The sequence below is a fragment of the Parasteatoda tepidariorum genome, chromosome 7, assembly GCF_043381705.1.
Source record: "Parasteatoda tepidariorum isolate YZ-2023 chromosome 7, CAS_Ptep_4.0, whole genome shotgun sequence".
In the NCBI taxonomy this organism is placed as follows: Eukaryota; Metazoa; Arthropoda; class Arachnida; order Araneae; family Theridiidae; genus Parasteatoda; species Parasteatoda tepidariorum.
This window is the reverse complement of record NC_092210.1, coordinates 41,426,939-41,442,952: the sequence shown is the minus strand read 5'-3', so window position 1 is coordinate 41,442,952 and position 16,014 is coordinate 41,426,939. Positions and strand designations below refer to the sequence as shown.

The following is a 16,014-nucleotide window of genomic DNA, read 5'->3' as shown; positions in this document are numbered from 1 at the left end:
CAAAACTGCGTAAGTCTTATGTTTAAGAATTAATTTCTCAGTAAGTATTCGGACGATATCTTTCAAATTTCGTATTTCACCATTTAAAATTGCAAATTGATGCAAAGCTTGTATACGAATTCAATTTTCTTTACTACTACTAAATAAAATAATAAAAGATAAGTATTTACTGAGAGTTTTATTTTGCTTGAAATTATTTCTGGATAAACGAAGCTCGTGTGAAGCTTTGTGTGAAAAATCTTTCAATTCGCTTAAAAAGTTCAAGCTATGATGAAATACGCAAAAAGTAAAGTTAATATTAAGGGGTCCATATTCAGGACCACTCTCCTGTTTTAACCACTAAAATCTTATTTCTCAGATTGCGGCTACCTACTATTCGAATCCGCCAAGAAAATGATATGTCTATTCAGAGAAAGTACGCTTTTGTGTCTGATTTCGTAACTTAAAATATAGTTTGCACAAATTAATAAACACATATAACCCCTTCGAAGCATTCAGATTGAGCCCTAGAACGTGAAGATCCAATCATTAGATCAAAAATTATTTATGTTAATACATTAATATATATATATATATATATATATAAACAGATATTTTATTATTTGACAGACTGAAGTAAGTACTCAATAAACTGAATCTAATTTTTTTCTAATTTAACGACATGGAAAAAAAATCATGCAATTTTTGAGTCTGAGAAAGAGAGTAAATCACGTTTTCTTTGAAAAAATATTTTTATTACAATAAAAAAATGAATTCTTTAAAACCGTATTCGCCTTTTGTTAAATTTAGTCATTCTATGGCTGGTGGTGATCGCTAATTCTGCCCTATAACTCAGAGTTTAATTTTGACTTCATATTTTAAACTGAGAACAGACAAAAAAAACTATGGCGAAAACTAGCAAAATGTACTGTTTTACCTCTATGGGAGCACCAAAAAACTCCTTACGTTTTAACGAAGCACTTTGGTTATGAGTTTGGTAAAATTAACAATAAAATATAATTTTATAATGAGTGATAAAATATGGTAAATATAGTTAAATTTCGCAATTTTTTTTCAAGATACATTAGAGCATGGTATAAAAATCATTTATTAGGTTAAATTTATTTTTCAGTTTTGTATTTTTTACCCAATGTGCGGTCATGAGAGCTATAATTTTGAATACCGGTAAACCGTTGCCATATGAACTGAAAAATAACGAATGAATTGTTTAAATACCGTATATTTTGATTTTATTAACCTATTTTTTTAAAACCAGAAACACGGTTGCCATACAGTGCCGCAATTTTACTATAGATTTAATAAAAGTATTAGTTTAGTAATTACATTATTAAGTTATATTTTCCTGAATATTTCACACACATGCACTTCGCAAAATAAAATCAATATTTTTTTTTACCATTATTTCCATGGCTGTCCATCGAGACGTACCCCAGTACATAGCCATGCCTTGATTAATACAGTGGGTGAAGGCACGAACAACCTCTGCGAATGAAAAAAATTAAAGTAATATCTGATAGTAAAAAAAAAAAAGACTTTTGATCGATGAGCTTTATTTTATTTTTCCCAAATAGAGCTTGGAATTTATTAATTTAGTGTGGCATTATCCTCACCCAGGCTATGTTGTGCATGAGTGAGAATTTAATATCCTATCTTAAAATAATTTGATTGAAATCATAACATTAACATAACACCATTTGTTTTCAATTTTTAATAATGCGTTATTAGTGTTTTTGGTAGTTTTAAACGAACTACTTTTTCACTTTTTAAATGTTGCGGAAACTTGTATTATGTTTGAAAAATACATTAGTTGTTAACTAATATAGCTTTAAATTACTAACATATTTGCATGTGTTATGATCCAATTTTTGTCGACCATTATTAAACAAAACAATGAATAATTGTAAAAAATTATTATTGCATTGAATTATCGTAAAATAAAGTGTTTTTTTGATAGTTTTTGAAAAAGGCATGTTTATTTGTCGAAAATGAGTTTTTGTGTAAGTATTTGTAATTTAATAGTTAGCAGTAAACATTTAGCCTCTTTGAAGTCAACGCTTTCAGCCATTAAGATTGACATTTAGTACGTGAAAATCCACCCCTAAGAACAAAAGTTATTCAGGGTGATATATTTTTTGTACAATGTATATAGTTTTACCATCCTTAAATAATCAATCATTGTCTTCATATGAGATCTGAAAACTTAAGTTAGTCGTACAGTGGTTGGAATTTTGATCAATGGTGAAATCGATATAGCGATAATATGACGATTTATATTCTGTTTGTAGCATTCTGTAAAAGATTTAAACTTGTATTGCGATCTAGAGCTCTTTGGTTGCTCTAGTTAGTCAGAAAGTGGTAGAAGGTTGGTCTCAGTACAGTGAACAAACAAGATTCTATCTTTACGAACATGAAAACGAGTTTATAAGACTGTTGTAGTTTTTTTTAAAAATATAGGTTTTAAATACTAAATAAAATATAAAAAACAATGCAGTAATAACTTTATGTTTTGAATATTTTACGAAATATATTCTTTTAAAAATGTCTGTAGATAACAGTACGAAGGGCGAAAAATATAGCGGGATAAAATATAAATAAATAATTTGTTATCATATGTAAAAACTTAAAATTTATTTCTCTAGAAAACTTTGGTAAGCAAGGTTATGAAGAAACAAAAAGAATTCTTGCAGAAAACATTAATAAGTAATACCTTATATATGAAGGAATAGGAAATATTCGTTAAGAAAATGCTAATAAGTATTTGAAGAAAGGGAAAGTATTCGTTCGAAAGTGTTAATTAGTAATATTACGACGAAAAAAAAACACGTTTCTCGATGAAATATATCTTTTCAGAAGTTGAGAGAGCTGTTCGCTTTAGATATCGATTTTTTTTTTTGCTGTTAAAAAATCGTCACTCGCACCAAAAATAATGAGGATAATTAAATTGCCTGTTTTACACTCCGGAAAAACCTCGCATAATGCGTACAGTCTCCAGATAAAGAAAAGAAAGCAAATAATATATATGTGTTAATTAACAGTAAGGTTACCTTCCATTGGACACATAGGATCAGCTTTATTTACAAAAATTATATCCACGTAACTTAGTTGAAGTCTTTCTAATGATGACTGCAAACCTAAAACATAAAAATATTATTCGAAAAACATGTTCTTAAAGAAAACATATTTAAAATTTTTCTCATCTGAAATTTGATGATTAAACATTATTGTTTAGTTATTTGAAACAAAACATTGAAGTGCTAGGTTGCTCCCTACTTTGTCAAATAGAAAAATTACTTACAATTGGTACGAATACTAGTTGAAGGAATATATATTGAATGTAATATTTAATTTCAAATTATTATAATGATTTAAATCAATTTATAAATTTGGACACACAGGAAACCAAAAAAAAAAATATATATATATATATATATATAAATAAAGCNAAAAAAAAAAAAAAAAGAAAGATAGATAGATATAAATAAAGCAAAATACGACATCGTAACACCTTCAGCGTGTGACGTTTCGACTCAAAGATTTCAAACATCAAAATAAAATTACACCAGAACTGATTTACGTAAATTTATTTTCTGATTTATACTCTTTTAATGATAGAATTAAAAAGAAAATAGATTGCAGTTAGAACTCAAAAGTACCATTTTACCAAACAAAAAAATTGCGTAACTTTCATTTTTATTTACTAAAATGTCAATTTTATTCCTATTACAAGCTCGTGATTCACAGTCAAAAAAATTAACAGACAATTCTTATAAAATAAAGAAAACAAATTTAGCGACAAGAATGTTCATAGTGATAGAGATTTTATTTGTAATCGTATGAAAATGATATTTTAAATAATCATGAAAATGTAAAATTAGTTAAAAAATGTACCAGTTTTTACAAGCATGCAATAGACAAGCAGACTCAAATGCTAATAAAATATTTGAAAATATCAAAATAATATTTGACATGCTTCACACACACAAAAAAAGATTCCCTTTTTGGCAGCCAAGTAAATTCTATAAATTTATTAAATAAAAATTTATTTTGATAATCTGATAAGCTTGTCAAGAGTAAAGGACGTTTCTTCTGTACAAAATGAATTCAAGGGTCATTCACTAGTCCTTAGAAAATCCTTAACAAACGCTCATAGCGGCATCGTTTATTAGACTGTAAAGAATATCTAATCTTTATTTATTAGTATAGGAATAAGTGAGATTTGTACAGTTACTTAAAAGTTATTACATTTAAAAGGCTTACAGTATAACTTACACCGAAAGAGATTAAAGTCGAGTTGAAGTAGTTTCATAACATGTTTGGTTCTAAGTTTGTTGTTGTTTATATTTATGTATCCTCAAAAAAGTATAAAAATATCGCATCCACAAGTGCAGAACATTGTCTTGATGTCCAACTGGCATGACTTTCGAATATGGCAATATGGTTTTTTGGTGATCGATGAATCAAGGTACTCAAAATAGTTGAAGCCGCAAACATATTACGAAGTGCAATATTTTTTCAACTTTACTTACATAATTGGTTTTGAAAAACATTTCGACAATTTATTGCATTGCTTAGGGAAGAAATCAAGCGAAAACATTTGGTGAATAAAAAAATGCTCTTCTATAAAGAACAACGGAAAGAGAACACCAGCACTTTTCGATGACAAGAATTATGGAATTAAAATTTAAATCATTGCTACATCCACCTTATTCGCAGGATTTAACCCCCACTTATTTTCTCTTGTTTCAAAACTTGAAAAAATAGTTCGTCAGAAAACAATTCACGTGGAATGAGGAACTCATCACCAATACAGATACCTACAGTTTGTCTACTGTAAGAACTTCCCCAGCCACAAAGTCTGAGGCGGTCTGCTGCTATGGAAACAAGAATAGCTCATTTCAGGGAGGGTAGCTTCTCTTGACTTTAGGACTAACGCAATAGGCCGAAGCAAAATATTCCCTTTCCCTCACCGACCCGAGCCAAAATCTGTCTTAAACATTGACCCCACCCCTACCTGAAATAGTCATACCTAGTTAGCAAAGTTACTGCCACGGGCCATAGGAAGGACTAGGGGAGTTCTTACTCTAGACAAACTACATCCTGATCCGACATTTCAAACGGCTTAAAAATGTCGAAGAAACTGGATAAAAAAATATGTGTTAACTCTCCAAAAGAGATTATATCGAAAAAAAATAACTAAACCGATTTTTTCTAAGGAATATTCAAGGAGTCTCAATAAATCAAAAAGTGCGCAACGGATATTTTACAATTTATAAATCTTTTTGTGTTAAAACCAGATAAATAAGTAACGTAACTAAAGTATCATGTATTTAACATGTATCGGATATGATATTTTGATTAAACATACTTAATAATATTTCATCTTTTCTTTACAAATAATGTGTTTCTTAACAATTAGTGAGTAATATAAAAGTTAAAAATACTTTTTATATTACCATTAAATTATTTTGATATTTATATAAAAACCAAATCAAAATTTATTTATAAGACTATTCTGATGAGTGCATAAATAGTGCATACTTCACAAAATCTCATGCAAGGTGCTTATTGCACGACTCAAGCAATAACTGACAATAAAAGAATAAAACGCATGCAAAAAACATGTAATATTATGTGAGTTGCGGATGCAAATTATAGCCTAGCAGAAATGTAGAAATTTTTTAGGAACTCGCAACTAAAATATAAAAGAAATAAAAATTAAAACAAACTTTAGAAAATATTCGAAATTAGCTTTACCGAAACTTGCCTTCGATTATGTGCTTCCTAGATAGTCCCCTATCCGTCTCCCCTCTGAGTTTTGTCAGTTATCAAACGAAAAAGGAGAAAAGAAAACAAAAACACACGCATTTTAGATGCACAAAAATCAACAACCATCTCAATTCACATTTTTTTATATCTACAACAACAAACAAGCATATCAGAAATATATACACATAAATACTGAAAAGGAACATTTAACATTGATAGCATAATTAACTCGAACTTAAAGTTTACCTATAAACATAAATTTAAGTTTGCAGACAATTAATCATTGGCCCACTTCGTCCCCCAGAAAATATGAAAAAGGTTTACTCTTAGATTTTATTTAAAAAAAAATGTTATTGTATATTCAGAAAGATTTTTAATTTTTGCAGTTTTCACTTTTATGTCAACTTTAAAGATCCTTTTTATCGGAAAATTTTCAATAATTATTTTTAACTTTTTAAATATGTACATTTCTTATCTGACAAAGTTTTTCATATATTTTAAGTTAATTATTACTTTCGAATCAAACTACTATTTAATGCATTATCTTTCGTATATGGTTATTTCTTTTCTTGCAAAGTAAGTCATACTTTAACTACACCTCGAGATTTTTTGTTGTTGAATGAAACTGTATAAAACCTTATTGGGTACCGTGTAAATAACTATTTTTGTTGTTTCATGGATTTTATTTGAAAAATAAACACTTTAATGCCATGGTTGTGATGAAAAATAAACATATGAAGGGAAATCGTTTTTTATTTCTTTAAACTTTCGTGTTACAAAAACTTACATAACTCTCAGTTTTACTTCTACACTTTGAAAAATTTCTCCACTAGATTTCGGTCAGGGGCCGATAAAAGTTTTCTGGTCATTGACCGTAACGATAAATTACGTCCTTTAATCTAATACTTGTATTAAGAAATACTGGTATATATTAAAATATTTCTTGTGAAATGTATGACCATTGAGCGTAATTTAACGTTATTCTCATATAACTTATCATGAGTTCAAGCCTTGATGATGTTTGTGGAATAAGGCGTACCGTGGAACTATGCGGTATAGTGCAGTGCCGCCATCTGACGGGGAGTGAGAGATATGCACGTTCATTATCCATAGTCACCAATGTAGATAGAGTGCAAGATACATGTTCGTTGGAGCCAACTGGGATCGAAAGTGGGAATTTTCTGCGTGGAGCCTGATGCTGTAATCTCCATGGAAAATGATGTACATTATCAAACTGAATAGGACAGCTTTATAAAATAACTGCCTAAATAAACGGTCATTTCTACTAAATTTGCTAAGTTCGTTACAATTACGGGTATTTAGTTTTTTTCCCCTCAAAGAATAAAGTTGGCCATATATATCAACAGCCAACTCGCCAAATTTGTTGGAAATTTCTCAGAGTGCATATAAAAAGTTCCACTTTAGAAATTTTATTAAATTGATCTTTTTCCTAATTATATGAGTGTTAAACTTATTCCGGTAAATGTTATTAGTTATTATCATATAGAAAAATAAAATTTTCTGTTAGAGGCTTAGTTTGCTGTTAAAACAAATATACAATAATCTTTTTTTCATCATTTAATCAAAAAAATTATCATTCTATAATTGATTAGAAAATATTTTGCTCATATTTTTAAAATAGCTACTCTTGTAATTTGTTTTAGATTGAAAACTAATAGACATCTTAATTGATCTCTTAAAGTTTAATTCTTAAATTGATCTTTTTCCTTAATTACAGGTGTGTTAAACTTATGTGAAAAATGTTAATAGTTATTATCTTATTAAAAAATAACATTTTATGTCAGAGGCTTAGTTTGTAAAAACGAAAATATTTAATGTCTTTTTTATCATTTAATCATTCTATAATAGATAAGAAAATATTTTGTTCATATTTATGACATAGCTACTCCTGTAATTTGTTTTAGATTGGCAAACTAACAAACATCGCAAAACGTAACATGTATCATGCTTTAAACACCAACAACGTCATTTACTCTGATCGCTAAACATTTTAAACAACTTATGAATTTAATTAAGTTTCTGATTAATAAAATTTTTAACTATAATTTCAAAAAAAATTAACCGAGTAGTTTATTTTACTTATTTTGGGAGAAAAGATAAACTAAAAACTATAACCGTTTTATTAAAATCTTTTAAATGCACTTATATTTTAAATGGGAAATGACTAAGCAGTTTTTTTCTCCCTCATCCTTTAATTTAAGAATAAGTTTTATGTGTAAGTTACCGTTAAAGTATAGAAATAAGTTATTCTATGAATTATCTGGATAAAGTGCAGATTAATTAGGATGAGACGTTAAAGTGAGTTTTTTTAATTTTATTTTATGCATTACCTTGGCTATCTCAAAGCTGCCTAGATGCACAATATCTACTAGGCATTCGCTAAAGTGAAAATAAGATCCTGGCGTGAATTAACATAATTTTATTTATTTATTTTTTGCTGTTGTATAAATCAAGTTGCTTCAATCAAACAAATAAAATATTTGTTGATTGAATCAATCATCAATCGCTATAAAAACTAAAATAGAAAAAATCAAGCAGTTTAAAAAATTATTACAAAGGAAATTAACATAATAAAATTTATTTATTTTTCAATATCTAAGGCATCAAGTCAATCAATACAATCAAACAATCAGCAACTTAGTTAATAGAATAAAGGAAACAAACTTTTGCACTTTAACGATACAGAAACCATTGAAACGCACATTACCTCGGTAAATTGCGGAAAACACTCGATTGCACACTTCAAAATATTACCCTACGTAGTAAAAAATTCCGGATAAAATTACAGTAGAAAGTACCAGGACTGCGGCGCCATTCATTTTTATCGTAACATGTTAAAGATCAAAAATTATGATATACCGTAATTTTTACAGTAGTTACCGTAAAATCCCTTAGACACACTTGAATTACTGAACAAATTACGGTAAAATATGTTACAGTAAAAATGGATTTTACGGTAAAATGATTTTTAAGGAAATTGCACCCAAAATGCCGGTACTCTATTCCGTAACTTTCACTGGTTTTTCTTGCAGTGGTAATTAGTTCGCAGATTATCTAGGAAATGTGCATATTAAAGATTTTCGAGCTTAATGGGTAACATACGAAATGGTTGGTTGTAAAAGTTTTATGAAAGAATTTTTTTCTTTAGCAAAATATTTATATTATGAAAGAATGTCAAATATTTATCGTCGTATTTAAAGAATTTTTTAAAAAAAAGCATGTTTAATGAAAAAAATAACATATTAATAGTTTTTTTTATCCAAAAATGATTCCTACCTTGCTCCCCAAAACAGCTTAGTGGCGACGTTGTACGTTGATCTTCTAAAAAAATGTATAGTAATTATTATACTAAATGGTAATAATAAATTCAAACTTACTTACTTAAAAGATTAACACTTACTTCCACTCCTTCTTTTTCAATATTCTGCCTAGTAACATTTCGGCTCTGCAAAATCATTAATTAGCAATTCTTAATATTTATATCAAACATTTCAGATTAAAAAAAGTTATAGATCAATAATATTTTGCTGGTTGTGGCAATTTTTATTATAAAATAATATTGAATTTATATGATAAAAATTCAGGTCTGAAAATATTGTATCATAAGTAAGAAACATACATAGTCTTAGGCTGTAAAATAATTTCAGTTCAAATGCCAATTATTTAGTGGAACAATACTACTTATTTTCTTCAATCCTCCACATCTCGATACGTTAATTCGACTTTTCAAGCAGAAGTGTTCTGAGTTGAAATCTAGGTCTAGTTAATTTACGTCGCACTAGAGCTGCACGATGGGCAATTGGCGACTGTCTGGGAAACACCCCTGAGGATGATCCGAAGACATGCCATCACAATTTTGATCCTCTGCAGAGGGGATGGCACCCCCACTTCGGTAGCCCGAAGACCTGCACGAGAAGTCGAGCACTTTACGGTAGAACTGTTTAACGAGGACCAATACCGCACACCCTCGGTCCCTACGCAGACAGATGAAATCTAGGTCTGAGTTGAAATAAAAGATTTACAATAAGAACACGAAATTGATTGGAAAGTTATTTTAAAACGAGAGCAGAAATTTATCACCAACGCAATGAGAGTAAAACATATGTTTATGTTTGAAGAGTTTTGTGGAAGAAGGTTTTAAGTGACATTTTTGACCAGAAAAAGGAACTCGGAGAAAATCTTATTTTTATCTTATTTAGCGCAAGCAACATTATCTCACTCGGCTCGGGTAAAAGAAATACTTTTTTAAGTGATTTTTATATATGGTATGAATTTTCACTAATTTTTTAGTCTTTTTTTAGCCTTCGATGTAAACAATTTCGGATAAAATTCCGGTTAAAAGTACCGGACTTTTGGTTGCACTACACTATAAAATATATTATTCAATACAATCCATTTTTACCGTAAAATATTATATCGTAATTTTTATAGAAGTATTTAATGAATAAGAGTGATTTAGGGATTTTACGGTAATTATTACTGTATAAATTACGGTATATTAGATATTTTGTTCTGTAATATGTTCTTGTAAAAATGAATTTTTCGTTAAAAATATCGGTATCCTAAGTCTCGGGACTTTTCATCGTAATTTGATCCAGAATTTTCCGGAGTATTTTTCGGGATTGGCAGTGTACAAGTTAATTCGCTGCATTAGCATTAAGCATATAGTTTTATTAATATTTTTATTAATTTCACAATACTAACCTACGAGAAACAAGGTTTGACACTATCATAATGGTGAACTATTCATTCATAATCATTTTGGTGAACAATTATAGCAATACTAGGCATTTTTTCTAAACTACCTGGTTGAATTAGTAGTCAGCGCATAGCTTTTAAGCATTTTTAATTTTACAATAATTTGTAATAGTTGTCTTTAACTCAATCTTAATTATAATTCTCGAAAGTCTTTATTAAAAGTAATATTTTTTGAACTATTCATTGAGAGCTAATATCACGAAACTATAACATTTTTTAGGTACAATTTGTATAATTATAAACATTTCTGGTCTGAAAATTAATATTATTTCTCGTAAACAAATTTGGGACAGCGGTTAAGCTAAAAAATAATAAAATATTTCAAAACTGGAAGATTTGAATAAATATAATATTCAATTTTATAAATACAGTAAGCATTTAGCAAAAAGTTTGAATATTAGAAGTGATTAGCATGAGTAAACAATATACATTATTAGCAACGTTTATAGTAATGCACTTTAAGATATATGACTAGGCTAATTTTTTTTAAATTATCCATATTTGAACTTTAGTTCATTAAATTTCCAAAGCCATTTAAATTTTCGAACTCCGATTTTAAGAAATGATATTATATGTGTTTTTCGTATGCTGAGTAAACTGTCTCTCTCTATCAAAAAAAAAAANAAAAAAAAAAAAAAAAAAAAAAAAAAAAAAAAAAAAAAATCTAAAATTATTTTTGTTATACTTCGTGTATTTTTACAGTTTTTTATTTGAATAAATTATGTATTTAAAAGAAATAAAAATCCTTTACAGAAATTAATTTTTAAATAATTAATTTTCTAGTTGTCAGAATTTCCTTACAAATTCAGAATTTTCTTGCATTTTTTGAAGAACGTTGATTTGGAGAAAATTTCCTTACGCTAACACACATTGCAAAAGAAAAGTTCATCATAGAATTCTTTTAAATTTTGTAAGTGAATTTTGTATAATGTTAGCGTTGCTTTGACCTAAAAGCTAAGGACTAAATGTCAATTTGTTGTTTTTATGAAGCTTTAAGTAAGAATATTTAGAATTTCTCTTTAAAACTTCAATATTAAACAATATATGTAGTTCTATTTCATTGTCCTTTTGAAATTTTTTTAAAGTTTTAATGCAAAACACAGGCAATCATAATATTGATTTAAAGAATTCATTTCAATATTTTTGCATTGCAGTTTGTTGTAAAACTGTAGCCTGACATAAGAAATTTGTTGTTCTTAAATCTAAATCAGCTCTTATTTTGTAAAAAATATTTTATAATTTTTTAAACTTTTAACTTTAAATAACTTGTTAAATATAAAATTAAATTTTAATTAAACTTTTTTTAAAAAATAATTGCATCAAAACCTGTAGGGTACCTTAATAATTTATTTTAACAAGAATCTTTAGCATTAAGGGAATACAGCATGTACAGTATATCTACTATAAAAAAGAACGAGTACATTAAGGACTTTTGATTGATTCCCTAAAGTATTATTTTCTTCTGGTGAATTATTCTTCTTACTAAATTGATTAATTAGAAATAATCTCATTTTTATTTAAACTTTAAAATGTGACCCAGTAAAAAAATTGTGTTGATTTTAAATTGGAAAACGTTAAAAATGATTTAAGCAGAAAGTTTATATGAACTAACTTTCCTCCGGCATAAACATCTGCGGTGTCAAATAAGTTAATACCATTCTCATATGCTACAGAAACTATGTCTTCAGCCATCTGAAATATAAAAAAGTAAGAGTTATTCTAACAATTACGAGAAGAAGAAATATATTTTTTAATAGAAAAATTTAGTTCAGATATTTGAAAACTGCCAATTCACTTCAAGTATATATTCATAGGTATACACTGTAAAAAATAGGGTCGAAACTACCAGAAATTAGTAAACTTTACTGTGATCTCAATAATTTTCAGCGAATCGCTTTGGTTAAGGTTTTGGTAAAATTAACAATAAAATATAGCTTTATATCATGTGATAAAACTTGGTAAATGTGTCAAAATTTGGTTATTTATCATAATAATTTAGAGCATGGCATAAAAAAACCATTGATTTGGTTAAATTTACTTTCCAGTTTTGCATTCTTTTTTAAATGTGTAGGAATAAGAAATGTGATTTTAAAAATCAGAATTTCTGGTAAACGGTTATCATATAAACGTATTAATTACTAAATAAATGGTTTAGTTACTGTATACTTTAGTTCAATTAATCAGAATAATGTTTTTTTTTTTAATTTTTTTAAACCAAAAATGTCATTACCATACAGTATGTTAATTTTACCTGGATTTTTTTTCCCCGATCGCACATAATTATCCTTGTCAACAAAATATACAGACCGCAAAATCACTTACACTAGATTTTTTTTCTATTTTAATTTTTTCAAAATTATTTTTTCAATTTAAAAAGGATTTCTTTTCGATGTAGTTTAACAATTGCTTTACCCATGTATATGCTGTAGAAAATTCCTGATCAAATTACGATATAAAGTACTAGCACTTCGGGAGCATCATCCGTAAAATCCATTTTGCCGTAAAATGTTATATCGTAAATTTTACAGTAATATTTATTTAATCAGAGTGATTCAGTTATTTTACGGTAATTATTACTGAAAAAATTAGGGTATATCAGATTCTTAGCTCCTTAACATGTTTCTGTAAAAATAAATTTTACGGTAAAAAGCACCGGTACCCTGAGTGCCGACATTTCTTACCGTAATTTAATCCCGAATTATTGACAGGCTACTTTATTTTCTCCTATCACTCTTGCTCTAAAACTCTCCCTGTTTACTTCTTACGTAATATTCGAACTGTCACTGTCATGAGGGGAATTTGAAAAGTACGTAACTGGTTTAATATCTCAAGAAATAAAGTTAAAAACCTGTAACCGAACTCGTCAAATATTTTCAAAAGATTAATCAATGGATAAAATGAATTTAAATAGAATCCTGCAATTTTCGTTTCAGATTTGGATTCTCCAGAAAAAGTTTCCAAATTTAAATTACAGATTTTGCTTTTAAATTCTTAGAGGGATCAGTAGTTGTTAGAAATGTAAATGGTTTATAATTTGTTCACAGAAATACATGTCAAGCTGAAAAACAAAAATTGGCGTTGAGAAATTGTGTTTAATTAGTATGCCAGTGAACAAAATGTAATATTGATGTCCAAAATTGTAACGTGTAATTCCTCATTCATTGAAGACGTATGACGCTTAGAATTCAATTGATTTTAACACAGCCCTTCGTATGATCATCATTCAAGCAGATTAATCGATAATGTTGAAAATATATATTGGGTAAATGTTTTCACTTTAAACATATTATGCTTTGCTGCACTAAACTTTTCAGATGTTCTTAGCATATATTTTAGGTGTAGTTTCTGNTTCTTAGAGGGATCAGTAGTTGTTAGAAATGTAAATGGTTTATAATTTGTTCACAGAAATACATGTCAAGCTGAAAAACAAAAATTGGCGTTGAGGGTTCTTTGAAAAATTGTGTTTAATTAGTATGCCAGTGAACAAAATGTAATATTGATGTCCAATATTGTAACGTGTAATTCCTCATTCATTGAAGACGTATGACGCTTAGAATTGAATTGATTTTAGCACAGCCCTTCGTATGATCATCATTCAAGCAGATTTATCGATAATGTTGAAAATATATATTGGGTAAATGTTTTCACTTTAAACATATTATGCTTTGCTGCACTAAACTTTTCAGACGTTCTTAGCATATATTTTAGGTGTAGTTTCTGTAGTTCATAAAAATGTTCTTGAAATATGTATATATATATATATAGTTAGTACCCATATAGTCAGAAATGCGTTTTTTTTAAGTTAAATTTTTTTAACCATATTCTGGTAGTTTTGATAATACTTTTTTTCCAGTGTTCTAGTGCAATAATGTAAAAAATCCTTTTATTACTAATTCATCAATACAAAATATNTATAGTCAGAAATGCTTTTTTTTTTATGTTAATTTTTTTTAAACCATATTCTGGTAGTTTTGATAAAACTTTTTTTTTCCAGTGTTCTAATGCAATAATGTAAAAAATCCTTTTATTACTAAATCATCAATGCAAAATATTATTTTATCACTAGTTCATTAATGCACTATAATAAAAATAATAATTTTATAACTAGTTCATTAAGGCAATATAAAAATAATAATAATTTTATCAGTAGTGCATCACTGCAAAAAAATCATTGCAGTACTAGAGCAATAAATATTTGATAAGGTTTGCATGAAAGCAAGAAATTATGAAGAATTGCAAAACTTACTTGCTCCGATATGTGTGAGCCGAAAGTCACCCAAGTTCCTGGAAATTATTACATTTTAGCAGATATATAACATGAATTTAGAGAAATAATGTAGTTTTTTCAATATTTTTATATTTACCTAATCCGATGGCTGATATTCTTAATCCTGATTTTCCCAAATTCCTGTTAATAACAGGAAAAAATTAGCAAAAAATGAAAATGGTATACTTATTTCTAAAATACATACTGTTAAAAACTGCATATGCATGAATATATTTATAAAAGTAATGTTTATTAAGTATTTTGATGAGAAAAAAGAAAGTGTGAATTGACAAAGTAACAAAATAAAAAAAGTATTGTGAACAAAATAAAATAATGAATTGTACAAAAAATCCAGGAATGATTTAAAATTGATAGATAAGCATTTTAAATTAAAATTGATTAAGAATGTTTCAGTGAACATCGGAGAGTTAATTATCTCTCCTAAATTAGTTTATATTTCTTTTTCCAGTCTACCTTTTTTAAATAAAGAGTGTCTTCCTGACATTTATAGTAAAAGAAATTTTCGGAATAGAAAATGCTAAAGAATAGGTTTTGACCCTTTTATGGTAGATAATGAGAATAATATAATAGCGAATGAATTTTTAATAATTCGTCGGCGAGCCTTTTAATTCCAAACATAGCTAGAAATGCATGTTTAAAGAAAAAGGATACAGCTCTAAATGCGTATTTAAGGTAAGAGATACAGCTCGAAATGGCTGTTTACGAAAAGGTATACAGTTATGCATGGTTAAGAAATGGACACAGCTCGAAATGAATGCTTAAGAAAACGGATATTGCTCTAAATGCGTAGGTAAGATAAGGAATACAGCTCAAAAGGCATGTTTAAGAAAGGGGATACAGCTCAAAATACGCGTTTAAGAAAATGTGCTTTTTCAGTATTCAACCCGAATAAAACAACTATGCTAGGAATTTCGCACTTATTCTTTTTTTTTCCAGAGTTCGGGTGGCAGGGTACACAACAGAGATAACTTTTAAGGCATCTCTACATATTTAGAGCATGATGTTATAAAGTGGTCCTAAAAAATTTAAATTCGTACAACGTCACTTTAACACCACTAGTGTAAATTTATAAGACCCGTGACTATAATTATTTGATCTATATTTCTTTGATCTCGTTTTTCAATATTTGAAAACTTCCGCCAATGCAGCATTACCTAGCCTCAGAAAAGTTTGCAAAAACT

The 16,014-nt window shown here is 28.0% G+C and overlaps 1 protein-coding gene across 1 annotated transcript in view; it reads right to left on the bottom strand.

Annotated features, from left to right (window-relative positions):
• The window catches only part of LOC107447200 (voltage-gated potassium channel subunit beta-1-like), a 72,681-nt gene that overhangs the window by 14,339 nt on the left and 42,328 nt on the right, over positions 1 to 16,014 (bottom strand). Inside the window, exons 4-11 of the mRNA XM_043049107.2 lie at positions 14,910 to 14,953; positions 14,792 to 14,829; positions 12,158 to 12,237; positions 9,188 to 9,232; positions 9,064 to 9,108; positions 5,765 to 5,808; positions 3,045 to 3,131; positions 1,360 to 1,482 (exon numbers count right to left, since the gene is read on the bottom strand). Of these exons, the coding sequence (XP_042905041.1) occupies positions 1,360 to 1,482; positions 3,045 to 3,131; positions 5,765 to 5,808; positions 9,064 to 9,108; positions 9,188 to 9,232; positions 12,158 to 12,237; positions 14,792 to 14,829; positions 14,910 to 14,953 (506 nt within the window). The remainder of the gene's footprint in view (positions 1 to 1,359; positions 1,483 to 3,044; positions 3,132 to 5,764; positions 5,809 to 9,063; positions 9,109 to 9,187; positions 9,233 to 12,157; positions 12,238 to 14,791; positions 14,830 to 14,909; positions 14,954 to 16,014) is intronic.